Source organism: Budorcas taxicolor, chromosome 4 (assembly GCF_023091745.1).
Source record: "Budorcas taxicolor isolate Tak-1 chromosome 4, Takin1.1, whole genome shotgun sequence".
Taxonomy (NCBI): Eukaryota; Metazoa; Chordata; class Mammalia; order Artiodactyla; family Bovidae; genus Budorcas; species Budorcas taxicolor.
Genome location: NC_068913.1, coordinates 121,324,427 through 121,352,236, shown reverse-complemented (window position 1 = coordinate 121,352,236; position 27,810 = coordinate 121,324,427). Strand labels below are relative to the sequence as shown.

The 27,810-nt window shown below is 56.7% G+C and overlaps 1 protein-coding gene across 1 annotated transcript in view; it reads left to right on the top strand.

Annotated features, from left to right (window-relative positions):
• The first annotated feature begins 638 nt into the window (after nucleotides 1-638).
• VIPR2 (vasoactive intestinal peptide receptor 2) overlaps nucleotides 639-27,810 on the top strand; it is a 66,420-nt gene continuing 39,248 nt past the window's right edge. The window contains exons 1-4 of the mRNA XM_052638712.1: nucleotides 639-751; nucleotides 4,178-4,277; nucleotides 20,548-20,655; nucleotides 22,959-23,056. Of these exons, the coding sequence (XP_052494672.1) occupies nucleotides 689-751; nucleotides 4,178-4,277; nucleotides 20,548-20,655; nucleotides 22,959-23,056 (369 nt within the window). The 5' untranslated portion in view covers nucleotides 639-688. The remainder of the gene's footprint in view (nucleotides 752-4,177; nucleotides 4,278-20,547; nucleotides 20,656-22,958; nucleotides 23,057-27,810) is intronic.

Below are 27,810 nucleotides of genomic sequence, written 5' to 3'. Positions count from 1 at the left end.
GCCCGAGCAGCTGCGGGGAGGGGCGCGGGGTGGGGGGAGAGAATGACCTGCCCAGCTTGACGCGGGTCTCCCCCATCAGGACGCCCTCCAAGTGCCTTCTGATTTTTCAGTTGCCCCAACCAACCCACTTGTTCTTTCTGCCAACTTCTCGGGGGTCTTTAACAAGGAGGACACAGTAGGTGCAAAGGCCGGGAGCCCGGGTCTCCGACAAGGTGGCTCGCTCCGGAGTCGCTCTCCCCTGGCATCTCCGCTGGGAGCTGGGCCGCACAGGGAGCCCACTCGTGCGCACCCGTCACCCGCGGCTTAGAGGCGGTGGAGGGAGCGAAGGCTGGGGGTCGCCAGGGAGAGGCCAGGGGCGCGGGGAAGGAGGTACAAGCGGCTGGGGGCTGGCGGCCGAAGGGAGTGCGGGTGGCGGGGGGCGGTTGCGGAACGTGGGGCGGAGACCCAGGCGGCGAAGCCAGCGCGAGGGAGGGGAGAGACGGAGAGGCGGGGGCGGGGGGCGCGGGGAGCCGACGGAGTTGGGGGAGGGAGCGGGGGCGGAGCCGGGGCGCCGGGCGCAACCTCGGCGGACCGCCGACCAGGAGACGGCTGCCGGGTGCCGCCCACCGGCCTCGGAGCCGGGAGCCGACCCTGGGGCCGCGTCGCTGCGCACGGGCGGCCCGGCCCATGTCAGCGCCGCGGAGCCGGGATGAGGGCGCCCGCGCTGCTGCCGCCCGCGCTGCTGACCTGCTGCGGCTGGCTGCTCGCCCCGGTGAGTGCCCTCGGACCCGTGCCCTCACGACCCGCCGCGCCGACCCTCCCTGGAGGGAGCGCCCCGGGCGCCCGGCTTTACCGCCGAGGCGCGGAGATCGGAGCTGGTCCCGGCGGCGCGGGGATCGGGGCTGGTCCGGCCCCGGGGGCGCGGGGATCGGGGCTGGTCCTGTCCCGGCGGCGCGGGGATCGGGGCTGGTCCTGTCCCGGCGGCGCGGGGATCGGGGCTGGTCCGGCCCCGGGGGCGCGGGGATCGGGGCTGGTCCGGTCCCGGGGGCGCGGGGATCGGGGCTGGTCCCGTGGCTCGGGGATCAGGGCTGGTCCTGTCCCGGGGGCGCGGGGATCAGGGCTGGTCCTGTCCCGGGGGCTCGGGGATCGGGGCTGGTCCTGTCCCGGAGGCGCGGGGATCGGGGCTGGTCCTGTCCCGGGGGCGCGGGGATCAGGGCTGGTCCTGTCCCGGGGGCGCGGGGATCAGGGCTGGTCCTGTCCCGGGGGCGCGGGGATCAGGGCTGGTCCTGTCCCGGGGGCGCGGGGATCGGGGCTGGTCCGGTCCCGGGGGCGCGGGGATCGGGGCTGGTCCCGGGGGTTCCACCCGCCCTCCGAGCTCGCTGGAGGGCACAGGCCTGCCGGGGACTCTGGATCCCCGCGCAGAGCGCGAAGAACCGAAGCCCCAGCCTGGCCCGGTGTTAAGACCCGGCTGGGAAGGTGCGGTCGCACGGTCTGCTCGGCGGTCCCGGGTTTGCTGGGACCGGAACCCAGTGCCTCGCTCGACGCCCTTCGTAGCGGAGCGGGTCCGGGGCCCTGGCGCCCCCTCTGGAGCTGGGGACTGAGCTGCTGTCACCTGCGCAGGCTTCTCCTTTCAGAGGGAAATTGGAGTTTGCCTTATCATTAAATACCTCCCTTTCCACCTGCTAGTACCGGCTAAGCTTCTGGTTTGTTTTAGTGTGTGTCAGGGAGACGTGGTGTGGCTAAACAAAGTTTCCTTTGGAAATAGCCTGCTTTGATTTGTTACCATTATTTAAGAGCACCGGAGGAGGTCATATGCTGGGTGGAAGTTTGTTAACTGAATGCATTTATAGACTATTTAATTCTTCCTCTTATGAGAAGACACGTAAACCGTAAGCCCGGTTTCCGGCTTCCCTCCCGCAGCCTGGAGCCAGTTTGGGTGTGCGCGCGCGTACGCACTTCACACCGTGGCCAGATCACCGTCTCTATTGACTCATACCCCCTCTTAAGGTTGCGAAGCCAGGGATGGAGCTATTTAGGGAAATTCGTTCTTGCTGAGGGTGTTTGTTTCCCGTCTGCACCTAGCCCACCCCCTCAGAGAGGCCAACCCCTCCTCAGAGTGAAGGCGAACGATGCCTTCCTCCCTCAGAGGAATGCTGGGGGGATGAGAGCCTGTCTGACCATTTCAGTGCGCGAAAGAGCTGCAGGAATTGTTAGGCTTAACGCTGCTTTAACTTCTAGGGTATCCCAAAATACGGCATCACTGTGCGTATTTCAAGAATGCCTGGTATTATGATGTCTTTTAGTACCTTATCAAAAATCCATTTTTTAAGTCAATACAATTTTCCTAATTCTGACATTTAAGGTATTGACTTATTAATATATGAAAAATACAACCTGGTTGAAACCAGAAGCTTGTACAGTGGTCGTTGCCCCGCGATGAGCCATGGGAGAAAAAAAAAGACCAAGCTTCACATCTTGTTTTCTTAAGTGAGGGTGAAATCGCTAAGTCGTGTCCGACTCTTTGAGATCCCATGGACTGCAGTCTACCAGGCGTCTCTGTCCATGGGGTTTTCCAGGCAAGGGTACTGGAGTGGGCTACCATTTCCTTCTCCAGGGGATCTTCCTGACCCAGGGCTCGAACCCAGGTCTCCTGCATTGCAGGCAGACGCTTTACCCTCTGAGCCACCAGGGAAGCCCAAAGTGAGCGTAAACGTGGCAAAAGCATCCAGCATTAAGTTTCTGCTCCTAACACTGCTGCGTACATGCTCAGCCGGGTCCCGCTCTTTGTGGCCCTGTGGAGTCTAGACCACCAGGCTCCTCTGTCCATGGGAGTTCCCAGGCATTTTCGGAGACCTGGGATGGGGGTGGGTTGCCGCTTCCTCCTTCAGGGGATCTTCCAAACTCAGGGGTGGACCCCAAGTCTCCTGCACCTCCTGCCTTGGCAGGCAGATTCTTTACCGCTGAGCCACCTGGGAAGCCCCTTAACACTGTTGGGAAATGTTATTTCTGGTTAGAATTCTACTGACTTATTTCAGTGGTAGGATAACTAAACGTGAGCATATGTGCTAAGTCGCTTCAGTCATGTCTGACTCTTTGCAACCCTGTGGACTGCAGTCCCGCCAGGCTCCTCTGTCCATGGGGATTCTCCAGGCAAGAATACTGGAGTGGGTTGCCACGCCCTCCTCCAGAGGATCTTCCCAACCCAGAGACCAAACCCGTCTCCTGCACCGCAGGCAGCTTCTCTCCTCCTCAGCCACCAGGGAAGCCCAGTTAGATATAGGTGGCCGTAATACATGCAAGAGCGTGATTCTCTCCAGTAACACAAAAGTTTTGTTCAGACATGAGAGTGGGCCACACAGCTCCAGCCTACCGTGTGAGTACTCATCAGGGGTTGGAGATGGTAATAAAAGAAGAGAATGCTGGACCTTTGTGAAAATAAAGACCAGAGAATATTACCTTCCAAGACTCAAGCGGCATTCAGCCTGTCTTTTGCACACACTGACTCAAGCGGCATTCAGCCTGTCTTTTGCACACACTGACAGGCAGTGCTAATCGCATCTTTGGTTCCCGTAATCGAGCCTGGTGAGAAGTCCCCCACTGCCTCGCTGCTGTGACTCTGCTCCAGGCCTCTCCCTGCTCACCCCTCATCTTTTTGAAAAGTTTGTTCATACCAGATTCCAAAGTTCAGTTTTGAATGTGACCTGCAGCTTCTAAAAATAAAGTTATTCTATTAGGGCTTTCCAGTGAATGCGGAGGCTGGCCTTAGATGAAGCACGCTGGCGTCTGGGGTTGTGTGCAGCCATTAAGAATGGGCTGATGAGTAAACATGTATTTACTTTGATTAAATCAAGGGCTATGAAATGGAGGACTCGAATACTGAAAGATTATTGGATTAAAGAGCTTTATTGCTGCCAAATTAGTACTGACAACATACAATGTATCACGTTAGTTAGTTTGCTCTCCTGCCCAGAAAAAAAATTATATCAAGTTTCTTATTTGTTTACTAATTCTTTTACAAAGTAAATACTGAAGCTTTAAAAAAAAAAAATAACCATGCCAAAATGTGAAGGTTATTGCTTTTAAATGAGTGTTAGTTTGGAAGCAGTTTAGAACTGTGAGATTTAGGGGCTTTTATATAGAGTTTTTGCTTGCCTTTCCTATTACAGTGGAATTGTCCCTTTCTTTTAACCATGACTAGGTGAGCAGTATTCACCCAGAATGCCGATTTCATCTGGAAATTCAGGAGGAAGAAACGAGATGTGCAGAGCTTCTAAGGACTCAAACAGAAAAACACAAAGGTAAGGCAGATAGATGCTTGGTGAGACTCTCCCCGGGATGGACAGGCGGGCTTGCAAGTAGCTTGCACCTCACTCAGAAAACTGGTGTTTACAGTCACTTGTGTCTTTTTTTTTTTTTTTAAAGTCTGTTTCCACTGTTTTTTTAATGAACTGCTGGCAAAAATCCTATAGCATTGCAGGTAATGGGCAGTGGGGTATGTGTGTTGGGAAGGGCAGAAGGGAAGGGGGTCCTTCACGTAAACCTTTTAACGTAATAGTTTCCGCGGTTTGAGACAATAGCAACAGTTATTAAAATAATTTATGACAGTTGTTACGCTTTGCAAAGGCAACTCTTTTTCCCATGGAAAGACTATTTATCTGATTTCTTGCATTTTAAATCCTTAGTTACATCACAGATGATTTAGATCCAGTTAAGAACAGTGGGAATTTATCAGAAATTAAACAGGAAATTGAGACTTTTGCTTTCTTGAAGAACAGACCAGTTATGAGTACAGTGAGCTTACTATTTCTCCCAGAAGTAAAGCTGGGATGATGAGCTCCCGCCCTGGGTACCGTCTCCTGTTTGTAAACTCTGAAGGTTCTGGGATAACACCCAGATCATAAACAGTGGCAAAAACCTCTTGTCCTTCAGCTTTCTTCTTTTCCTCTGTTCTCTGTTATCATTTTAGTCTATTCAAGAAAAAAATTAAAATCAAAGTACAGCCACGTGTTAAGAGTCTGGTGCCCTGCAGAGGACCGTGAGTGGGAAGTCCCAGGTGTGGGTGTTGTTCTAGACCAGTACTTCCCAGTAGAAGCAGGATGCAAGCCTTATGGGCAGCTTGAGTTTTCTAGTGGCCATGTTAAAATAAATAAAAAGAAACTTAGGACTTTGACAATGGTTTTATTTATCCAAATATATCCAAATCACTGTTTTTCCAACTTGTAATCAATGTAAAATATTGATGAGAGATTTTGCTTTTCTAGTGTATTGTCTTGGAAACCCAATATGCATTTCACACTTAGAATGCATCACAATTTGGATCACACATTTCAGGTATTCACAGGTGGTCTGCAGCCAGAGGGGTTCTAAACCGGTTCTAAAACAGCTCTCCTGGGCCCCTTCCTGTCTCCCTGGACCCTCCCTTTCCTCAGCCGAGAAGACAAGGACTCTGGCCCAGGGGCTCCTTGCAGCCTTTGAGATCTGTGGTTCTGCAGTGCCCACAGCGTTCTGAGAGCCCTGTCTTCCCAAAGGTCTGGTCAAGCTCTGTCCGGAGGAAGGCAAAACAGGCGGCTCAAACATGAACTCAGGAGGTGTCCTGTAAAAGCCACATGTGACCACTAGCCAGCTACTAGGATCCACGAGGCTGGGTCTTGCCAGTCAGGTCAGCCTCAGGACAAGACAGCTGCCACAGCCACTGAGGCCTGTCCTTTCGGTGAAAATTAAGAGACTTAGGGGAGTTAAACGCTGATAGCAGACGTGCCGAAACCCCAGAAGCGTCTAGTCGTGGCAGGGAGCAGGTCCAGCCAGCACAGCGCTCAGTCCAGGCCTCGCTCATGGACAGCGTGGGCGGGTTCCGTCCGCCGCATCTGTAGGGGTGACCCTCGGCCTTTGCCCCCGAGGGCCGTCACCGGACCATCAGGTTGCTGGGCTCTGAGGCTGCTCACAGATGGCGTCCACTCCCTGGCGCTGACTCCACGCGGGGCATGGGCCAGCATTCAGAGGGCAGCCCTCACCACTGGCAGGCCCCTGCCACAGGCCTGATACAGCAGGCACTCCTGACGTGGAACAAGGGAGGGCGCAACCCCTGACACGGGCAGACGGAATTGGAGCCAGTTTACCGCCACGGATGAAGCCTCTGCCCCAGCCCGCCTCACAGTCGCCCGGGGTGGCCCCTCCCGCCCCTCGCTGTCCCCTCTGCTTGGGAAGCACCAAAACGCCGCCTCGGTGTCTCCTCCTTAGCACTCTTCATCCCCCATGCTCGCCAGAAGCGCTTTGCTAACAAGAGGAAGCCGGCCCAGCAGGAGGCAGGGAGCGTTTACTTTCCAGAGAGGGGCTTTGGCCGTGGCTTTCCCTCATAGAGACCCCTCCCAGCTGGCCAGGGCCACTGGGCGTCGGGAGGGGTGCCTGCAGGCCTGCGCCCATGACTCAGCCTGGTGGAAGCGGGCCCAGGAGAGCAGTGTGAACGCGTCCACTGTGGGGCAGGGGGTATGGTCCTCAGTCGGCTCTCTTTCACAGAGACTCTTCACCTCCGGTTGGCCCAGGTGGACGGAGTGTGGCCTTAAGCAGTGCGAAGGCTTGTCCTTTAATGCTTCTCGTTCCAAAGGCTCGAGTGTGGCCCTGGTCCCTGGCCAACAGCTCACGAGTGTAAGCCGGGGCCGTGCCGCTGGACAGGGTAACATTTTGCCACGGGGCCTTGGGGAATGTCCCTCAGCACCTGCTTGTTGCTGTGAAGAAACGCAGGCACCAAACGTTAGAAAAGCAAACTTTAGGTCCCTGTTGTTCAGTTGCTCAGTCATGTCCGACTCTTTGTGACCCCATGGACTGCAGCACACCAGGCCTCCCTGTCCTTCACCGTCTCCTGGAGTTTGCTCAAACTCACATCCATCGAGTTGGTGAAAATACTCCAATTCTTAAAAGTTTGCAACTAGTACTTTTTAAAAGGTTCTGTGGGAGCAGGCGGAGCTGCCGTGCAGACGCTGCCTGAGCTGCCAGGCTGCTCTGCAGGGACCGCGGGCCAGGCCAGCCCTGCTCAGAGAGCTGCTCATGGTGCAGAGATGGGCCAGGAGGTTTACAGCGCTCCTCAGGGCTCAGCCCTCGCAGGCTTTGCTGTCTGGCTCCGCGTTCCTCAGAGTGACCTCACAGGGCCCGCTGGACATGCTGCCAGGGACGTGGATGGCACAGCCTTGGTGCCGGCTGGATCAGAAAGATGTGGGAGAGTTAGAGGACGGCCCTCCCGTCTGGAGCTGGGGGAAGGTGTCACTCGGTCTTTCTGCAATGACAAGCGTCAGTCCTTCGGTGTTTTCTTGTATCAAAGGCTCTTATGTCACTGTTAGCTCGACAGTAAAAACACCTGCCAGAGCCCTTTCACCCTGACTCACAGGAAGAGCCTGTGGGCAGCGCTCCGCCCCCACAGGAGGGAGGCCGGCCAGGTAGCCTGCCTGGTACCCTCACTTTCTGCAGAGAGAAGCAGCTTGTGTTCTGAATTCCCATCTTTTCCTTGTTGCTCTTTGAAATGTGTGTGGCTCGAATACCAAGGATATAAATAGTAATGAGTTACCAGAATAAAGATACTACAGACGAGGTGAACCAGGAGCTGAGCGAAGGCCTTCTCGCCGGGCGAGATCAGACGGATTCCAGCACCCACAGTGAACGTCAGGAGACACAGGGTCTGTAGGAGCTGCAAGAAAGCGGCGTGAGACAGCACCTGAAATGGCAAAAAAAAAAAAAAAAAACCTAGTTTTCAATTCTGGTGAGGTAATTTGTGTAAGTATAACAAGGAATCACTTTTATTACATGTTGGATCTAAAACAAACACAAACAAACCAACACAGAAATCTAGACAAAAGCCAACTTCAGTTCTAAACCTCTTTAACGGATTCACTTTATAAAAAAGGAAAGTTTAGGAGGTATTTAGAGATATTTAGGGCTTTGTGACTTAATATTGATTCAGCACTAAGACTAACCTAGTCCCACCCGTGAAGCTCAGGCCACGGATGCCTGGAAATAAGCTCACAGCAGCTCTGTCCCCACCTGCACTGCCAACCACGGTGGGGGGCCCTGAGTCACCGCTGCTCTCAGCCTGCGTCCCCCGCTGTGTTCATGTCACCTGGGACCTTCCCCGCGACTTTGCATCATCTTTGCCCCAATTTGGGAGGAGGATGGGGCAGCTCCACAGTCTGAGCCATGTCGTTCATGGCTATGGAGGCTTTGATAACAAGCAGCAGCTTAAACCAGGTCCCCGGGAGGCGCTGGACTAGAAAACTTCCCACTGTTTGACTTTTCTAAACAAAGGATACTGGACTGATTTTGATTCACCCGCCGAGAGCCATGGCGGGTTTGGGTTTGCACCCCTTCGAGCTAGCGGGAGGTCCTGGCTCATCCCGGGTGCCTGCAGAGGGCGCAGGCCCTGACAGGTTGGTCATCAGAGGTGGCTGCTCCAGGCAGAGCAGGCTGTGGGTGATGTGCTCTCACTCCCGTGGGTGCCCTTTGCCCTCAGCCCCACGAGCTGCGGAGGAAGGCCTGGGGCAGTGTGTCCTTCCTGAGGAGCCCTGAGCTGGGGAACTCAGGAGCCGCGGGAGACGCTGGTGTGCCCGCCTGTCCTTTGCCCCATGAGAGTTGCCCTCTCGTTATGGCGATCAGCCCCGGGGCCACACGCCATCTGCCAAGCTCATTCACCGACGCTCGTCCTCGGGGAGGGTCTGAAGCAAGGCTGTCCGTGCCCCTCCTGAGGCGCCCACGCCTGTCCCCAGCTCAGGGGCGACTCCCCGCAGGGAGGCTGTCTGCAGCCTCTGGCAGCGGCTCCCACGTGGGCTGCTGGCCCCTCTGCTGTGCTCTCCGCTGTCCCTGCAGCCACAGGTCTGGTCTGGCACTCCTGGGAGTGGCCAGGTGCACCCTCTGCTGTTCCGGGGCGGGCCCTGTCTGCACACCCCCAGCCTCCTGGCACCAAGGCGTCTGCCACGGGCCATCCCGTCTGCTGACCCAGAAGCAGACCTGCAGACCCCACCTGGCGGGCAGACGGAAGGCCTTGAGCGTCCTCCCTCTGGACAAGGGAGGGTGACGTCCACCCAGCAGGCATGGGGCATCCCGGTCTTGATGCTTGAAGGTGCCCTCAGCCACCTCCCCGAAGTGAGGACACAAGAGAGGACCCCGAGTCTCTTGCCCAAGCTGGTGGCAGCACCTGGCTCCCTGGAGCCTGAGCCTAGCGCTCTTTTCGTAAAACTGTACTTGGCACCATAGTGAGAGAGGTGTGCTTTAGACCAGGGTTTTCTTCCCTCCCAAGCCTGCTTCAAAGCTGAGGGGCCTCCCCCTGAACCCCCACAGCTGCCTCTGTTCATCTGTTATCTGCACCTCTGCTTAGGCGCCCCCTTGGGATGGAGGACCCTCCCTGGCCACTCAGAGTGACACTGCCCTGCTGGGGTTTGGAGGCAGCGTGGGGATTTGGTGAGTCCTTCCTGGCTGGCTGTCCTCACTACACGCCCGGTTCTCTGAGTGTCCACAGGGGCCATCGGAGGCTCTGGGGTTCAGCTGCAGGTAGAGTCCCCACAGTTCGGGTGCTGAACCGGGGCCCAGGGCAGCCCAGACGCCTGCCCTTGCACGCCACCCTGGCTGTGAGCTGTGAGGGGCTCCTGCAGCCCAAGAACTGACCAACAAGTCACCCCTTCCCCACCCCAGGGAAGGGCTGCTCCCACTTCTCAAGTCATCTGTGACTTCTTACAATTCCTTCCTTCCCTGCGAGGAAAGGACTGAGGCTGGTCCGAGCAGACGCAGAGGGTGAAGCCAGGCTTCACCGCTGCCCCGGTGACAAAGACAGCATGCGTCCCCTGCTGTCCCTCTTACCCGCCCTGCGTGAAGCACCAAAGGTCGCCGGGCAGGTGGCAGGCAGATGGGGGTTCAGGCTTGTTCCCGAGCTTGGAGAGCTGGACAGGCCACTGGAGAGGCCACTTGGCTGGGGACGCCGCCGTGAGGCGAGTGCAGTGAGCGGGTGGAGGGGGAAGGCAGAGGCGCCTCAAGGCCTGAAGCTGCAGACGGGTGGGGTGAGAAGATCCGACCCCTCCCTGGGGGGCAGCGGGGCCCCCGGAGGAGGCTGGGTAGAGCGAGAGGAAGGGACGGGAGGAAGGCTGGAGGCCGCCCGCCAGGTGGGACCGTGCGGGGCCATGGGCCCCGGAGGCCGGAGGAGTGACCGAGGGCCGGCCCGAAGGGTGTGGCCCAGAAGGAGGAAGGCAGGGAGAGAGGGCTCCCGGGCTGCGAGGTCAGCAGGATGTGCCCGCAGGCAGCGGCCTGTGGACGCATGCGGTGCCCCTGGCTCGGGCCACGCCCCTGGCTCGGGCCACGCCCCTGGCTCGGGCCACGCCCCTGGCTCGGGCCACGCCCCTGGCCCCGGCCACGCCCCTGGCCCCGGCCACGCCCCTGGCCCCGGCCACGCCCCTGGCCCCGGCCACTCCCGCAGCCAGGAGGGTGGCCCCGCGGGAGGCTGGTCTGGGAGGCTGGTCTGGATGGCCGGGCGTCCAGCCCCGGAGGTCACACTCGGATGAGCAGCTGCCGGCCTGTGTGAGGATGTCTTGTCATAACACTGCGAGATGGATGTCCCGGGACCATCCCGGGACGGCGCCCAAGTGCTGCTCGTAAATCCACGGAAGATCGCCCTGGGAGTAACATGGCAGGACTCCCCATGCTCCAGCCCCAGCCCGTCAGCTGAGTCCAGCCTCCCGTGCGATGCGGCTTGACTCTGCCCACCCGGGAGCTTGTGCAGCACCAACAACATCCCAAGGGGTCACTGACGTCAGAGAGAAGGTTGTTGAGGATTTGTACAGAGGACGTTGGGTGAAGGTGCGGCGTCTGCACAAGCTTAGCTCTCCATCAGTTCTGAGCTGACCCGCTGCGGGGCCTCATGGGTCTCCTGACTGTCCTGTCCTGCTGCTGTGGGAGGAGACGCCTGTCTCACGGGGATTTCCAGTCAGCCCTCAGGCAAGCGTGCCTGCCAGGACGCCCACCACAGGCACCGCATTTGCTCAGCTCAGTGTAGGGGACATTTTGATATTTGGGGTTGATTGGATTCAGCATATTTTTAAAATAGGTTCAAAGTGGACTTCTGTAGATTTCTTTTTTTTTTCTTTAAGAAAATAGATCGTTTTGTTCAGTTAACAGCTTTGATTAGTTCTGGGTTTTGAGTCTTTGTTTAGCATTAGTTCAGGTCCCAGAATATGACTCCCAACTATGGAATCCACCTGAACTGAAATGAAACTTTGCCACTTCCAAATTCGAAATTCCAAAGGGATTCAATCAAGACACCATCTGGTAGCATTGTCGCCCAAAATGGCATTTCCCAGACCTTGGTTTGTGGTTTGCCTCCAACTTACCAAGGTTGGGATCATTGTAACACCCTAATTAGACTGAATATTGGGATATCCAGGAGGTGTCTGAAGAATGAGGTCCCCGTAAAACATTCCTTGTAGCCCTGGAAACGCATTTAGAGCTGGAGCACCGTTGTGGGAGCACCCGGCTTCACTCCCGTATAGAGTCCAGGCTCCTGCACAGGTGGTCTAGGAAGCAGCGTGTCTCTGGGTCATGGTCCACACCCGTCCCATGGTTTCTGTCTGGGCCCGAAGGCTTGGCCTGCAGTGTGGACTTGGAAGAGCCAGCCCCAGGCTGGTGCCTTTGTTGGCTTGTGAATCTGTGCTGTCCCTGCCTCAGGAAGCCCTGGAGAGACCCTCCTGGCCCAGCGCCTCCATGAGGCCCTCGGGCAGCCTCAGGACCAGTGACACTCAGTGAATATTTTTTTTTTTTGGAGACATGAACGCTCATCACTGCAGGTGTGAAGAGTCCGAGGCTGTCGCTGGTCCCAGAGCTGTGCTGAGTCATGAAGAAGGTCCAGTCCATTTGTGGAAAATGAATACTCCATCTCTGCCTGCATGAGCAGAGGTTGTCATCTCACCCTGAGCCTGTTCTGTGAGTGCCTTCCGAGTCCTGATTGGAGCAGCCCGCTCCCAGCACGTGGCTGATTTCACCTGCACTGACATGTCTGAGAAGTGCACCTCCCGACATGGGCTGTTATTTGTTCTGGGGGGCTGTCCCCTCAGAAGGCTCCTTTCCTCTCTGCTTCCACCCTTAGCAAGTACTGTTGTCATCCCTAATGACAGCATTTCTAAAAAGACTTTTGGCTCCATGTCCAGCTGAGGGAATGCATGGAAATAGCGCTCCTTACACCACTGCAAGTATTTTGAGAACAAAGGGTGTAAATATGCATCCTTAGAACAACAGAAGGAGGCCTCCACCTGGGAGAGCTTGGCCGCCACTGTTAGTGTTCGGGGTAACTGGGTTCTCTGCAGGGTGTCGGGAAACAGGGCATTCGTAGTTGGACACCTGGACAGGTCACACCGAATATGCCCAAAGGGTGACTCCGAAACTGAGGGAGGGGCTGGCAGGCCGGTGTCTCAGAGCCTCCAGGTCCAGTGCACGGGTCCCCAGGGATCACGTCACCGTCTGCAGGGCTGGGGGTCTGAGCCCACTCAGCATCACATCCACTCCCTCAGTGTGCACTAAGACCGCCAGGCTCAGGGGCTGAAACATGGGGCATTCCGGGCCGCTTCCCTGGGGGTACCTTCCACATCTCAGCCTTGCACACCCTGCAGTCAGGAGGCAGACCCTGGGGTCCTTCGTGTGCTGTGTGGCCTGAGAGTCTAGGGTGGGAGTGTTCTGAGAGGTGGTATCGGCAGGCAGTCAAGGCGAGGCGGCAGTGAGGATATGGGGAGGTTTCTGCTGGTCGTAACCGCAGCCGCCCTGGGAAGGGGCCAGACTCGACCAGGGCTGAGCCTGGAGCCTCCACGGAGCCCCGCTTAGGCCATGGGCACACAGCAAATTTGCCCAGAGACAGAGGCCCGGAGGATGGCCGCTACTGGCCGCGCTGTTCTCCGCACCCTGTGACAGGTGGGAGGCTCTGCACTGCCCCAGCTGCCTGTGTGGCCTCTTTCGAATCCCGGGTGCTCACTGGCCTGGGGAAGCCCTTTGGTCAGAGTCGTCCCGACCCTGGGGGTTTCAAAGGCTGGCCTGGATTTACCTGCAGAAAGTGGCACATCTCGCACTCACCCTGCACCCGGAGCGGGGCCCTCAGGCGGCAGGCAAGCGGGAAGTGGCCTGGCCGGCCATTCGGGTCAGAATAGGGGAGCGGGTTCACAGAGAAGCACAGACGCTTTTATTTGGGTTGGCCAAGAATTTCATTCAAGTTAAAGCTGGCCAGGGGGCACCCGAACAACATTTTGGCCAACCCACTTTAAAAAGGATTTTTCCTAACTTCAGTTGGTGAGACGATCCATCAAGCTTTCAATTATTTACATTGATAGTAGACGGGGGTTGCTGGGAGCTGGAAGCAGATCAGGGGCTCTGAGGGCTAAAATGAAGATAACTCCTTTCTTTAAAACTGTTAGATCAGAGTTTCAGAGCACAGAGGACCACTGGCAAACCTCCTGGGTCAGCACAGCCCCCTGCAGGGGGTGCTGCCAAGCTGTGTCGGCACAGGGCAGCTGCGGTCCTGTTTTAACGAGGGCGGCCTCACCGTCAGCTCAGCCAGCGGTGAGCCTCATGTCAGCCCAGCCGGCGGTGACCACATCTGTGCTGCCGCCCCAGCAGGGTTCGTCTGGCAGTTTCACTTTTCCTGCGGGAATGCAGAGCCCTCACCTTCAAGGAATAAGAATAAGTAAGCTACACGAGAGCGGGCTGCGCTTTCCAGCTCTGAGACTGCTCCCGTGAGAGCACCCCGAGGCCTCTCCTGGAGTACAGCTTCCCTCTGTCCCTGTGTACTCTGCTCCCGGGCTCAGTGGCAGCTGCACGAGGCCTGGGTGCACGGCCTCCCCGACCAGGGACCCTGGCCGCCTCTCTCCAGCCAGGGCCCAGGATCCCATGTTGCCCCAGCTACTCCAGGGCCGGACCTCGCTCTGCAGGCCAAGGGACTGTGGCTTTCCCTACTGTCTTCATGAGCAGTTTTCTGGCAGCGCAGCTGCCCTTTCTGTGTGACTGGACGTCCGTGGAATCAGGTGCTGCAGAGGAGGCGCCAGGTGTTCAGCAGCTGTCAGCGCTTCGGCACTTGCTGCGCCAGCTCGTACAGGACGCATTCCATGGACATGTCCACAGAGCTGTGGGCTCTGACCCTAGGGCGCTTCCGCCTGCACCCCCAGACATTAAGCAGCAGATCAGTCACCTCACAGAGTGTCCCATATTCCGGGTGCGTGTCAGTGTGTCCTTCCAGCCCCTGTGTCTCCTTCCGGCAGCTTGGGCATGAAGGCTTGAGGAGACTCAGGTCAGACCCTCTGGGAAGAGCGGGTGCAGGGCACGTGTGTGCTCCGTGGGGTCCCCACACTGGTGATCGATATGTCCCTCAGTATCCCATTATGCTGTCTGGCCACTTGAGTATAAGTGGCCTCCAGATCTTGAACACCAAGTTCTTTTTCCCTGTAGTTGGCTCGTGCTCTTTGGAGCTGCTCGTCTTTCCCAGCCTTCCCCCGATCCTGTTCCTGATTCACACTTGAACCAGTCTGTCTCAGGGTCCGAAATGTCAGCTTTTAAAGCTCTAACCATTCTTTGCACATGTCAATTAGCATTCTCTGTAAAGAAGAGCTTTTCCTCATCATTTGGGGAAGAACTGCAGATCCTTCTAAAAGAACAGGAAACAAGTCCAGTCACGTGGGGGCACCTACTAAGGACTTACTACTTAGAGTTCCGATCAGACAGTCGCGTCACCACTGCATGTGTGTGTCACACGCAAGTGGATGTTGGACTATTCGTAGCCATTAAAAACGTGGCACGCTGCGGAAATAACAGGAAAAAGATGAGACGCATATTGTTGAGAAAGCAAAGAAGACACCCACAGGGCATCCTGTTTTTCTGAAAGGAAAGCACGTCACGTCACTGTGCCAGTGGTACATAGAGTGCAGGCTGCTGCATAGGACGTGCAGGATGCTGTGTAGGGTGTGGTGTAGGGTGTGGTGTAGGGTGTGTAAGATGTTCTGCAGGGTGTTGTTCAGGATGTTGTATAGGATGTATAGGATATTGTATAGGGTGTTGTGTAGGGTGTTGTATAGGATGTTGTATAGCATGTGTAGGGTGTACAGGATGTTTAATAGGATGTTGTGTAGGTGTTGTGTAGGATGTTGTGTAGGATGTTGTGTAGGGTGTTGTATAGGGTGTTGTGTAGGGTGTTGTGTAGGATGTTGTATAGGATGTTGTATAGGGTGTTGTATAGGGTGTTGTGTAGGATGTTGTATAGGATGTGTAGGGTGTACAGGATGTTTAATAGGATGTTGTGTAGGGCGTTGTATAGGATGTTGTATAGGGTGTTGGATTGGAGAAGGCAATGGCAGCCCACTCCAGTGCTCTTGCCTGGAGAATCCCAGCAATGGGAGAGCCTGGTGGGCTGCTGTCTAAGGGGTCGCACAGAGTCGGACACGACTGAAGCAGCTTAGCAGCAGCAGCAGCAACATAGGGTGTTGTATAGGGTGTTATATAGGATTTTGTACAGGATGTTGTATAGGATGTATAGGCTGATGTATAGGATGTTCTCAGGCCCTGAAGAGAGCAACAACCAGGTACCCATGAGTGGCCAGGAGGAGGCCACTCAGAGGGGTGTTTCCCCAACATCCACAGCATGGAAGCAAAAGGGCAGGACTGTTTGTGGAGCCGGTGTCTTTGGGGAGAGTCCTTGGAACACCCTGTGATTTCTGCCCCACTGTGGAGGGAAGGGAGGCCCCCCAGTCCCAGGGGACGCAGGGATGAGAGGTGACTGGCAGCCACCCCACTGCAGCTGGCAGGGAGGTCTGCTGGGTCTGTAACTGTCCTCTGCCGGGGAGGACAGCCCCCAGAGCAGAGTCCAGAAGGGGTCAGTGCCAGCGTTTGGGGTGAGGAGCCTCTGGGCTGTGGGAAGTGGAGGTGCTGGATTCTAAGGGGAACCCAGAAGACCACCACCAGCAGAGCGGCCCCAGGCTGCCCTTGGCCCCCCACGCTCGGCCACTGGCCTGAAATAAGCTGGGGTCTGGGAGGCGCGTTCACTAGGAACCAGGCTGCACCTTGGAGCAGGGGCCACGGGGGCCATTCCACCCCTGGCACGACATGCTGTCAGCCAAGGACTAACCAGAGCAGGCATGGGCTCCCAGCGCCGCGCACATCTCCCCGCACCTGGACTGAGGCCCATGCAAACGCACACCCAGCACGTGTGCAGCGCTCGTAGGCTAAGATCGCACACCTGGAAGGTCTTGTAGGATTGTAAGGGCATCTCCATGAATGGCTGAGACGTTCCAAGTGGACAGAGGCTGGTGTCGCGGGAAGTGGCCTGCAGCCCATGGGCCTTAAGACTCCTGAGACCCACTAGGTGTGGACCCCCAGTGTGCCTCCAGGGGTCAGCAGGCCCTCCCGGCTCTGACGTCCTCGGGTCCCCTTAGTGAGCCCCAGCTGGCCCTGCCCCACAGTCCTTGTTCTCCAGGCAGAGCCCTGGCACTGACTGTCCGAGGCTCAGGAGGAGGCTGGCAGGCACGGTGAGGAATCGTGGTCATTCTCAGCCTGCTCTGTCCCCGCTGGGAGGGTCTAGCAGTGAGTGTGGCCTGAGTCACCCAGACCGGCACTCGGGGCAGAGAGGGCCCCGACGTCAGAGCCGCCCTGCAGCACCGACCCGCCAGCCGGTCTCCTTCCTCAGCCCAGCGGGGGGCTTGTGGCCCTCACACGGGTGGCCCCACAGGAGTGCCAGGGTTGGGGGCCCTGGGGGCCACTCGCCACCCAGGAGGCCCAGGCTGGTCCGCGATACTCCATCTGGCCCAGGCCAAGACCACCGGCCCGGCGCTGCCACTGACGGCCAGGGCAAAAGCAGCCTCACTGAGCTGGGCGCCCACTGGGTGTCTACCCTGCCCCACCCCAGACAGGTCATGCAGAGGCGCTGCAGGCGGGGCTGGGAGTCCCCGCCGCATCACTCAGTCCAGTCACTTAGTTGTGTCTGAATCTCTACGACACCAGGAATCACAGCACGCCAGGCCTCCCTGTCCATCACCATCTACCGAAGCTTGCTCAAACTCATATCCATTGAGTCGGTGATGCCATCCAACCATCTCATCCTTTGTGGTTCCCTTCTCCTCCTGCCTTCAATCTTTCCCAACATCAGAGTCTTTTCAAATGAGTCAGTTCTTCCCATCAGGTGGCCAAAGCATTGGGGTTTCAGCTTCAGCATCAGTCCTTCCAATGAATATTCAGGACTGATCTCCTTTAGGATGGACTGGTTGGATCTCCTTGCAGTCCAAGGGACTCTTGAGAGTCTTCTCCAACACCACAGCTCAAAAGCATCAGTTCTTTGGTGCTTGTCACCTCCAGTGAGGACATGGCCTTCGGGAGTCAGGGCGGTGGTGGCCGGGTGGGGCTCTGGCCCCGCCCTCCCTATGTGCACCCGTGAGCAGGAAATGCAGTGCCCACGTAAGCTCTGCCTAGAGAAACTGCAGGGCCTGGGTAGTGAGACTCACGTGGTTTTCTGGAAGCAATGTTTATGTCATTGAAACAATGAGAAAATAAATCCAGGAGTCAAAACACCACCAGTACCCCTGTCTGTGGTAGTGTGACTTGCCCGGAGATAGCTTAGAGAGAAAGTTGGTTTTGGGGAACAAGGGGATTAGGGTTCTCTCCATGATGGTGGGTACCCCCGCTTAAGACTCCCGTCTGGAGGGTGAACTGCCGCTGTCCCCGTGGAGCTCCAGCATATCTGGAGGCCCGTGTTCCAATCGTAGCCCATCCCGCACTCTCCATCAGTGCCTCCAGTGTGTTCTGTATGAGATGCCGCGGAGTTTCGGGCATGTCTGGAGGCTGCACCCTGCATCAGGTCAGTTTTCCTGAATCGCTTGGGCTAGGAGATTATTTCAGGGCACTAAACTGCCCTCCCAAGAGGAGCTTAAGAAGCCCAGCACCAGTGTCCGCTGGGCTCCTATGCTTTCTTTTCTGGTGACCCTGGTGGGAAGCTCTTTGCTCAAGGCTCCCTGCCACGTCCTCCCTGCAACCGCTGGGACCACTTTGCTGAGCTTACAATGTATCGTCACCACCCACATCTGCTACTCAACCAACGGCTTAGTTAAACAGTATGTAAGCTGACAGGTACCAAAAGGCACTTGTTTCTGGGAAAACCAGTTCGTGTGCTTTGGAAAAACTAGGAAAGTGAGTTGCTAAGCAGCCGCAGAGTTAGAGGTGAGAATGATAGCTGGGAATGTCTCGAAATCTGGTTTTGCGAAACAAAGTTTTGCCAGGCTCCAGTCTCCATGGGGTTCTCCAGGCAAGGGCACTGCAGGAGTCACCACTCCCTCCTGCAGGGCATCTGCCGGGGTCAGGCCCACATCCCTCACGGCTCCTGCATTGGCGGGCGGGCTCTTTACCAGCAACACCACCTGGGAAGCCCCGTATCTCTCAACAACTAGCATCAGGCTTTGCAGCAGAACAAGACAAGCTTCTCTCGGGAGGAACACCGGGTGGTCCCCAACTGCAGTTCTCAGAGTGACTCCGCCCGTCTCAGGTGGCCTGGTTGGTTGGGGCCTCCCCTGGGCGCTGCTCCAGCAGGTGGCCTAAGCAGAGCTTCCAGACACTTGGCAGGCTGGGGGAGGCTGGAGTTCCCAGAGTTCAGAATTCACACTCAATGTGATTCTTCCAAATTTAGTTGGCCCGAGCCCCGGGTCCTGGGGTCCAGGGCCCTTCAAGGGCAGTGCCCACTTCCCTTCTCCTGCAGGCTCTTCTGCGCCCCCTTTGCTCCACCTGAGTCTTTAAAACACATCTGCTGTCTGTCTTCAGTTTTATGAGCTCTAGGAACTGCCCTTTCTGATTTCTCGACTGTCATTTTCATGAGGTTTGGAAGGTAGAGAGAGAAGCTCATATGTTCCCCGTTATCTGTGGCTTGTGCTCAGACTCACTGCGCAGGTAAACCCCCCACCACTGCCCCCTGCTCACCCACACACCCCCAGGCCCGCAGGCCACACTGTCCACCCGACTGGGAGAGTGTTTCTACTGACATCTTTGTCCTGATGACTTATTCTAATTAATTTTTCAGAAAGCAACATTTTCTTTAAATATGTAAGCTACTGTAGTATAAATTTATGTACTCAATCTTTGGTATGTAATTCAGTTTGTAGGATGAGTGTATTTTCATTTTGGGGCTTCCCTGGTGGCTTAGATGGTAAAGAATTGCCCCGCAATGCAGGAGATCTGGGGTCGACCCCTGGGTCAAGGAGATCCCCTGAGGAAGGAAATGGCTTTTATGGACTCTGACTTCAAGGACAATTTGCAGATTTAAATATCTGATAAGATTTAGTTGATTGCAGCAGTCAAGATGATATATTGGTGATGAAATTTAGGCTACCTTCATGGAGTTATCTAATAACTTAATTAGCACAACATCAAAGCCTAAATCATTTTTCAGATCTCTTATTTTGCATGATAACCACCCCATGAGGGGTGGTATTCTTGCCTGGAGAAGCTCACGAACAGAGGAGCCTGGTGCGCATAGCCCATCGAGTTACACAGAGTCGGACAGGGCTGCGTGACTAAGCACACATATTTTCGTTTTCTTTGTAAAAGCCTTTAGAAAGATATTTTCAACTTTTCTGCACAGTCTGGTTTGGAGCCAACTCTTCATTATCTGTTTTCATAGAAGTAAAACATTCCTGTGGTCAAACCAAAACTATATCCCGGTTATCATACAGGTCTGGATGGCATGTCAGACAGCAGAAATGTTGCTTCTTTGTTTTAACTGAAGCCAGCACACTGTTCCTCCAATACTGAAGTTTACCTGAAATGTAAAACTTTAGAGGTCACAAAACATAGTAGAAACACCTTGAACTTGTAGTAAAAAATCCCTGGGTTCAAGGATTCATTATCTGTTTGTTTCACGTTGAGAGGTCCTGGCACTGTTTGAACCTCAGTGCTCGTTGTTGGTGAGATGCTTAATGCAATGCTTGTATGAATTACCCTCATGGGGTGGTTATTACGCAAAATAAGAGATCTGAAAAATGTTTTAGGCTTTACCATTGTGCTAATTAAGTTATTAGATAACTCCATGAAGGTAGCCTAAAATTCATCACCAATAATCATCTTGACTGCTACAATCAACTAAATCTTATCAGATATTTAAAGCTGCAAATTGTCCTTGAAGTCAGAGTCCATAAAAGCACAAAGGTGAGTGCCTCGGGGGACCCTCACCTCCGAGACTTACACAGATACCGGTGGTGCCCACTGCGTCACAGGGGCAAGCACATCATCAGGAAGAAGCACCGATTCTGCTGAAATTCAAAAGTGCACAGTGCACGCTGGGTGCCTCAGATTCGTCCCTTCACACTCACTCATTTCTGCAGAGCTGATCACAGTGAACCCGTGCAAAGCATGTTCTCAGTGATATCGTGGTGCGAGTCTGTTTCACAGGAGAGTGATTTGCAGTCTAATCATCTAATTGACGGCCTCTCTATTTGCAAAGCTTCAGAGCAGACCTGGCCCCACCGCTCTGGGTGCCACACGCACAGCCGGAGGGAGCTGCCTGAGGTGGGCAGCGGGCCTCGCTCACTCCTGTCTCCTCTACAGCCTGCAGCGGCATCTGGGACAACATTACTTGCTGGCGCCCCGCAGATGTCGGCGAGACCGTCACGGTGCCCTGTCCAAAGCTTTTCAGCAATTTTTACAGCAAACCAGGTACTGTTCTGCTGTGTCATTTTTGAGCTTTTCGGGGGTTTTGGTCGGAGGGATCGACTTCTCCATGGAGGCACAAGAAGCAGGGCATCAGTGTCCACAACCTGGTGGGTCAGGGAGCAGCTGTGCTGACCTGGCCTTAGAGCTTGGGAGGACAGAATGCCTGCTGCCAGGCCGTCCACCCACAGCACATGCAGAGGGCTCGGACGGGAGACCCCGAGCAGGAGTACAGGTGTCCAGTGCAGACGAGGGGCCACAGGCACCAGGCAAGGGGAGAACAGGGACACTTGCCTCACCTGGGCACCCATGGCCCTCAGAGCATGTCCTCCAGGGTGTCCCTTGCTGGCCTGGGACACACTCTCTCCCTCACAGCAAACGTCTCCCTCCTGGACCGACTCTGGGTTCTCAGCCCCTGAACACCTGCAGGAGGCGCTCATGGAGCCAAGGGCTGCCTCTTCCCGGGGCTTGCTCTGCACACAGACCGTGAAAACCCGGTTATTTGAGAAATACACCTTTTTTTTTTTTTTTAAAGTTGTAGGTGGGAAATTGTGGGGGGGTGGGCGGGTGGGAATCTCCAGACATTGGTGCACGTTGTCATAGCAACCATGCCAGTGGGCCCTGGGGCCTGCAGAAGGTCCCCCCAAGCAGGGCTAGGATGGGGGTGGGAACGGGCCGCAGAAGACTCTGCCTCTGGGTGGGGAGCTGGGCTGGGTGTCGCTCCGAGGCAGGTCTTTGAAAGGAGCGGTGTCAAACCTCCAGGTGCAGGAGGGCCAGGTTCAAGGACTCTGAGATCTGTTCTGATGAATGGACGAAGGCCCTCAGGGGTTCTCCGCCGTGGGGGAAGGTGCTGCACTCTGCATCCAGCAGCAAGAGGGCCCAGCCCTGCGTTCTGCCTGCTTCTCTCGAGAAGCCGCAGGGCTGGTCTTCAGAGGGCTGTAGGGCTCGTCATGACCTGCCCCGACTCGAGCCTGAACGTGACCCGGGATGGGAGCTCTTCCCGGGGGCTGGTGCCTCGTGGAGCCCGCCACAGTTCCAGCCTCGCCCCCGAGTCAGGACCCTCCGGAGCAGGGTCGGAGCCCAGCGGTCAGTGCTCAGAACCAGGCACTGTGACTATGGCCCTACGGGACAGTCACGCTCAGCCATGCACTGAGCAGCAAGGAGAAGAGTGGGAAAAACGCTAGTCTCTCAGTCGTGTCTGAGTCCTTGAGACCCTAAGGACTGTCGTGACCCCCGGGCTCCTCTGTCCATGGGATTCTCCAAGCAAGAATGCTGGAGCGGCCTGCCATGCCCTCCTCCAGGGGATCGTCCCCACTCAGGGACCGAACCTGTGTCTCTTGCACAGCAGGAGGACTCTGCCCTCCGAGCTATGAAGGGTGTGCAGTCAGCTTCGGGGGTGCTGGGGGGTGCCTGTCACCACTGTGCTGAGAACCCCCCATGAACCGCAACTCAGGACGGCCGGAATAGGGAGTGGCCTGGAGATACGGGGGCCCTGCAGCAGGGGGAGGTCCCACAGCGAGTGACGCCCCCGGAGAGCAAGGTTCTCAGAGACCCTGGTGGGGAGACCCTCTAACTGTGCGCCTGCCTCGCCCACTGCCTCGCCCACTGCCTCGCCCCCTCACTCTCTGCCCCGCCCCCTCACTCTCTGCCCCGCCCCCTCACGGCCCCGCCCACTGCTCCGCCCCTCCACTTTGCCCCGCCCCCTCCCCGCCCCGCCCCCTGGCCTTCCAGACCTCAGGGTACAGTCCCAAAGGCAGGTGGGCCGCAAGCGTGCTGTGCACTTGAGGAGTTGACTGCCCAGTCCTGAAACGGGCTGCTTGCTCTAGGCTGTGGGCCACCGGTGGGCCACCTTCGTTAAGCGTCAGGTTTCTCGTCCACAGCAAGGGGTCGTCGCAGGGCCTCCTCGTGAGACGTCAGGGTTGCATGAGTTACAAAGAGCCCCGCGCCCTGCTCCGCCAGCGCTCTTCTCTGTTCCCGACTCCAGCCGTCAGGACAGGGTGATCGGGGTCTGGCTGCAGACCCTTCTCACTTGACAGGATACACCCCGTTTACTTCCACTCTGCTCTGTTAACTTCATCCCACGTGACCACCATCACGTGCCCGTGCTTTGTCGGAGAACCTGCTCCCTCCAGCCACTGAGGCCCCCCGAAATGCAAGACAACTGCCCAGGTTCCAGGGGTCAGGAGGCCCTGAACAGCGGGCACCCTGGTCCAGGCCCCGACCCTCACCGGCCCGAGGGAGAGACAGGCCCCGAGGCACGGGTGCAGGCCATGGACACTCAGAACAGATCCATGGCGTTCACTTTCCAGGAAACATAAGCAAGAACTGCACCAGTGACGGGTGGTCAGAGACATTCCCGGATTTCATGGACGCGTGTGGCTACAGCGACCCTGAGGACGAGAGCAAGGTAAGCACCTTGTTCGCTACTCCTGGCCTTGTTCACATCTCCTTCCACTTCCGGTCAAATCCAGCCAGGGCCCTATTTCAGCTCAGCTGCCTGGGCTTAGGAATCGTGACGGTTCTGTAAGGTTGCGGTAGGGAGGCCTCGTCAGCCTGCTGCGTCTGGAAAGTGACCCCAGAGTGGCAGCGCTTGCTGAGCCCAGCTGTAATGCGTGTCTTTTCTGCTGTGAGGGTTTCTCGTTCCCTTGGAGATGTCGCCACAATACAGGCTCTCAAGAAGCTGTGAAGCAGTTTTCTTAGCCTTGAGCCAGCTGCAGGGACGGGACCAAGCTTGGAGCATCTTTGCAGATATAGAGCCAGTGTGCCTGGCCGGCGCTGCCCCGGCTCAGCGCCTGCTGGTGATGCTCTCAGGCTGGGCCCAGACTTGGCCTGGGGCCGGTGAGGGGCGAGAAGAGCCCCTCCTCCAGGAACAACTGCAGCTCCGCTGAAGCCTGCCCTGGGCCTTCTGTAAACTCCCCAGCGCCGGCACGCTCACCCAGCCGTGGCCGTGATGGGGGTTATTTTGTTTACCACCAGAAACCAGCCCACTGTCTCCCCTCAGGCCCTGTCACTAGGGCCATGACCTTGTGTGGACAGGGAAGAACCTTAGGAGCCCCAGGTTGGGCCTCGTTCAGACGTCTGCTCCCTGCCAGCTTCGGGTGTTCGGTTCAGTCGCTCAGTCGTGTCCGACTCTTTGCGACCCCTTGGACTGCAGCACACCAGGCCTAACTGTCCATCACCAACTCCCGGAGTTCACTCAAATTCACGTCTTTCAAGTCAGTGATGCCATCCAACCATCTCCTCTGTCGTCCCCTTCTCCTGCTGCCTTCAATCTTTCCCAGCATCAGGGTCTTTTCAAGTAAGTCAGTTCTTCACATCAGGTGGCCAAAGTATTGGAGTTTCAGCTTCAGCACCAGTCCTTCCAATGAATATTCAGGGTTGATTTCCTTTAGGATGGACCGGTTGGATCTCCTTGCAGTCCAAGAGGCTCTGAAAAGTCTTCTCCAACACCACAGCTCAAAAGCATCAATTCTGTGGTGCTCAGCTCTCTTTACGTTCCAACTCTCACATCCATACATGATTACTAGAAAAACCATAGCTTTGACTAGATGGACCTTTGTAGGTCATGTCTCTGCTTTTTAATATGCTATCTAGGTTGGTCATAGCTTTTCCTCCAAGGAGCAAGCATCTTTTAATTTCATGGCTGCAGTCACCATCTACAGCAATTTCGGAGCCCAAGAAAATAAAGTCTGTCACTGTTTTCATTGTTTCCCCTTCTGTTTGCCATGAAGTGATGGGACCAGTTGCCACGATCTTAGTTTTTTGAATGTTGAGTTTTAAGCCAGCATTTTCACTCTCCTCTTTCACTTTCATCAAGAGGCTCTTTAATTCTTCTTCACTTTCTGCCATAAGGGTGGTGTCATCCAAGGTTATTGGTATTTCTCCTGGCAATCTTGATTCCAGCCTGTGGTTCCTCCAGCTCAGCTTTTCTCATGATGTACTCTGCATATAAGTTAAATAAGCATGGTGACAATATACAGCCTTGACGTACTCCTTTTCCTATTTGGAACCAGTCTGTTGTTCCATGACCAGTTCTAACTGTTGCTTCTTGACCTGCATACAAATTTCTCAGGAGGCAGGTCAGGTGCTCTGATATTCCCATCTCCTTCAGAATTTTCCACAGTCTGTTGTGAGCCACACAGTCCACCCACTGGGTGTGGGGCTCATTCAAAGAGCCTGGGGGCTGCCTGCCGCCCAGGCAGGAGCCCAGAGAACCTTGGCAGAAGCCTGTCTGTGGGGCTGATGCCCCCTCTCCCGCCAGCCCCTCGTGTCAGTCCCCAGGTGAGACCTGCAGGAACATTGCTGCCGTCATTTTCCTGGATGACCGAGGGGCTTCCTTTGCGCTCTTCACCGAGGTCTGTAATTTAAAGCCAGTTCCTCTCCTGTAGGATCAGGAAACCCTGGAGAAGAAGCACCTTTTTTTGCGTGTACCCCTCCAACTGGAAGGTCAGCCTGGTGAGCCGTGATTGGCGGTCGGGGAGGGTGACTGGGGTGCGGCTGGGCGTCCGAGCTCTGTGCGCCTCGATGACAGGTGTGGGGTTCTACTGCGTGCGCCAGCCGCGGGGGCTCACAGCCCCTCACATGCGCCTTGGGGAGGCCCCGAGCCTACTCCTCCACCACTGCAGGTGTGTGCTCGCCAGCCACTTGCCCACCTCGCACCTCATTTACCAGGTGACAGCCCACTTTATAGATGGAGAAACTGAAGTTTGGAGGAACGATGTGGCGTGGCCAGGGCCCCTGCCATTCTGACGAGAGTGAGTCCGTCTGACCCCTCCTCGGGGGCAGTTCCTGAGCCCCCGCTCCCCACACAAGGGGTAGCTGCCCAGATGCGCTGGGACCCACCTAGGCAGCCAGGCCAGGGCTGCTGACCCATCCACAGACCCACCTGGACCTGCACCCTTGGGTGCTCTGCAGGGACCCCGCAGAGAAGGGGCAGCCAGGAGGCCCCCGTGGCCCCCTGGCTGCAGCACAGAGAAGGTGGGGCCCCGGTGCTGAGCCTGCGGCTTGGGGGGCTTTCACCACCTCCACTGTCAGCCCCGTCACCCAGAACAGGCTGAGCGCCATGGCCCGCAGCCTTGCTGGAGGCCGGGCCCCCAGGCAGGCCAGAGACCACCGAGGGATCTTCACGGGCCTGTGAGCCGTCTCAGGTTCCAGACTCGCCCCACACTGCTGTTCTGCGATATGACGTGTCCAAACTGGGAACCATCCTGTCGGTGTTCTACGAGTGAGCCTTGAACTGTGTAGCATTAACCCCAGTTTGAGGACCGTCCCTGTAGAGACAAGTGTCCCAGCCCTGTTCTGACCGGGAGCGAGGACAGCCCCACGACAGCCTGGCCCCCGTCACCTCACACGTGCTCCCAGACGGGCGAGGGGAGCAGCCGGAGAGCGCCCGGCCTCCTGAGCCTTGAGGGCAGGTGGGGCTCCGACACCCACCTACCATTGCCCACAGCTCCTGCCCGCCATCACAGCCAGCCCAGCGTGTGGACCTCCCAGGCCTCGGGACCCCGTGGGGGGAAGCATAGTGTCCAAGCTCCCCCGTGCTCACAGCCTGTGCTCACATCACACATGAATGTTCCGGGAAGCCCGGCATTCCCCTCTGTCTTCAGGCAACAAAGCTCTGACATGGCTGTAAAGGACACCTTGTGGGAACCACGTCGGCTCAGACCCCTTGAGGATGGCGCCTGTGACTTCCCAATGCTTTTCTATCCAGTGTGAAAAGCTATTTTTGTTCTCAGTTAAACATTTCAGAGACTCTGCAAGTATCATGAGTGCATATTCCCTGCTAATGGATTAGAAACTCAAAATATTTTAATAAGAGAAAGTGAAGGAAATAATGGCACAAAGCCAAGATGAGTAACTCTCTGCCTGGTTGCAGCTCCCACGCTCGCATGCTTTGGATGCCTGGCTGTTTAGGGAGTCTGAGAGGACGAGCGCCTCAGGGCGTGGGGCTGCCCGAGCGAGGCCAGGACAGGCCGTCCCGGGTGGGGAGCGAGAGCCTCAGCCCACCGACCCTCCGCGGCTCCTGCTAGCACGTCACTCCGCGTCTCATCAGCCCACCTTTCTCCCCAGTTCCACAGTTGTGATTGGATTTCCTGCTGTCACGCAGCCAAACTCCTCCCTGGGTGCCATGCGTGCAACCTTTGTTGGTTTCAAAGTTAATTAAATTCAAGGGGAAAACCAGCCTCCTCATAAGCCACATATGGTGAGGGATCAGGAGGTAAAGTAATGGGGAGCGGGAGCCCTGAGAAGGAGACACGGGCTTGAAGACCCCAGAGGACCCCTTGGATGACGGCCGGAGCCGTGACTGTGAAGCTGCGAGGGGCTGGGGGGCACTCAGTGGTCTAAGCCTGCGTTTCTGGTGCTGCGAAACCCTGACCCAGCCCCGCTCAGCTTGGGACACCCTCTTACCATACCCCAGCTTCCACAGACGAAGTCTCCCCCGTCTGTGTTCCTCTCCCAGCAAAAGTCACCTCCAGCCTGGCCTGTGTATCTTCATCTTAAACCTCTTCTCTTTTAACCCTTGGATAAAGGGCTTAATACCACTAAGAAGGTTTAAGGAAGCCCCACCCTTATCATGGGAGCCCGGGGTTTCCCTGAGAGCTGAGGGTGTCTGGAGCCAAGGAGCTCATCCTGCACCATGGCCTCGGCCTCAGGAGGGACCAGCCAGGACTGGGCACTCCACCCCATGTTATCTGCCTGCCCACCCACCCCCCAGGCCCCCGACCAGTCCTGCCCCAGACCCAGGGGCTCTCCTGGCCCAGGGGCTCCCCCGCAGCACGTCAGGCAGACCCTGTCCTCCTGACTTGCCTCCTTCTCTGAAGGCCACCTGGAGTCTCCTGGTCCGAGTGTCCTGGCCAGCCTCTCTGCCTTCGGTTCCCACCTCCTGCCCAGTGTCCCACCCGAGAGCTGGCAAAACATCCAACAGCTCATAGTCGGCAGCCATGATGAGTCTCTGTGGGCCCAGGAGGTCTCCTTCCCCCTGTTACCGCGAGCTGCCCAGGTGAAGGGTCCCAGGGCTGTACTCCACTCGGCCACCAGGTGTGACTCAGTCACTGCACGTGGCTCCACGCCTGGCCCACAGCCCCTCCCAAGGACAGCAGTCCCAGCGACAGGCTGGCGTCCTATGCTGAGTGGACATGCCAGGCCAGGCACGCCATACGT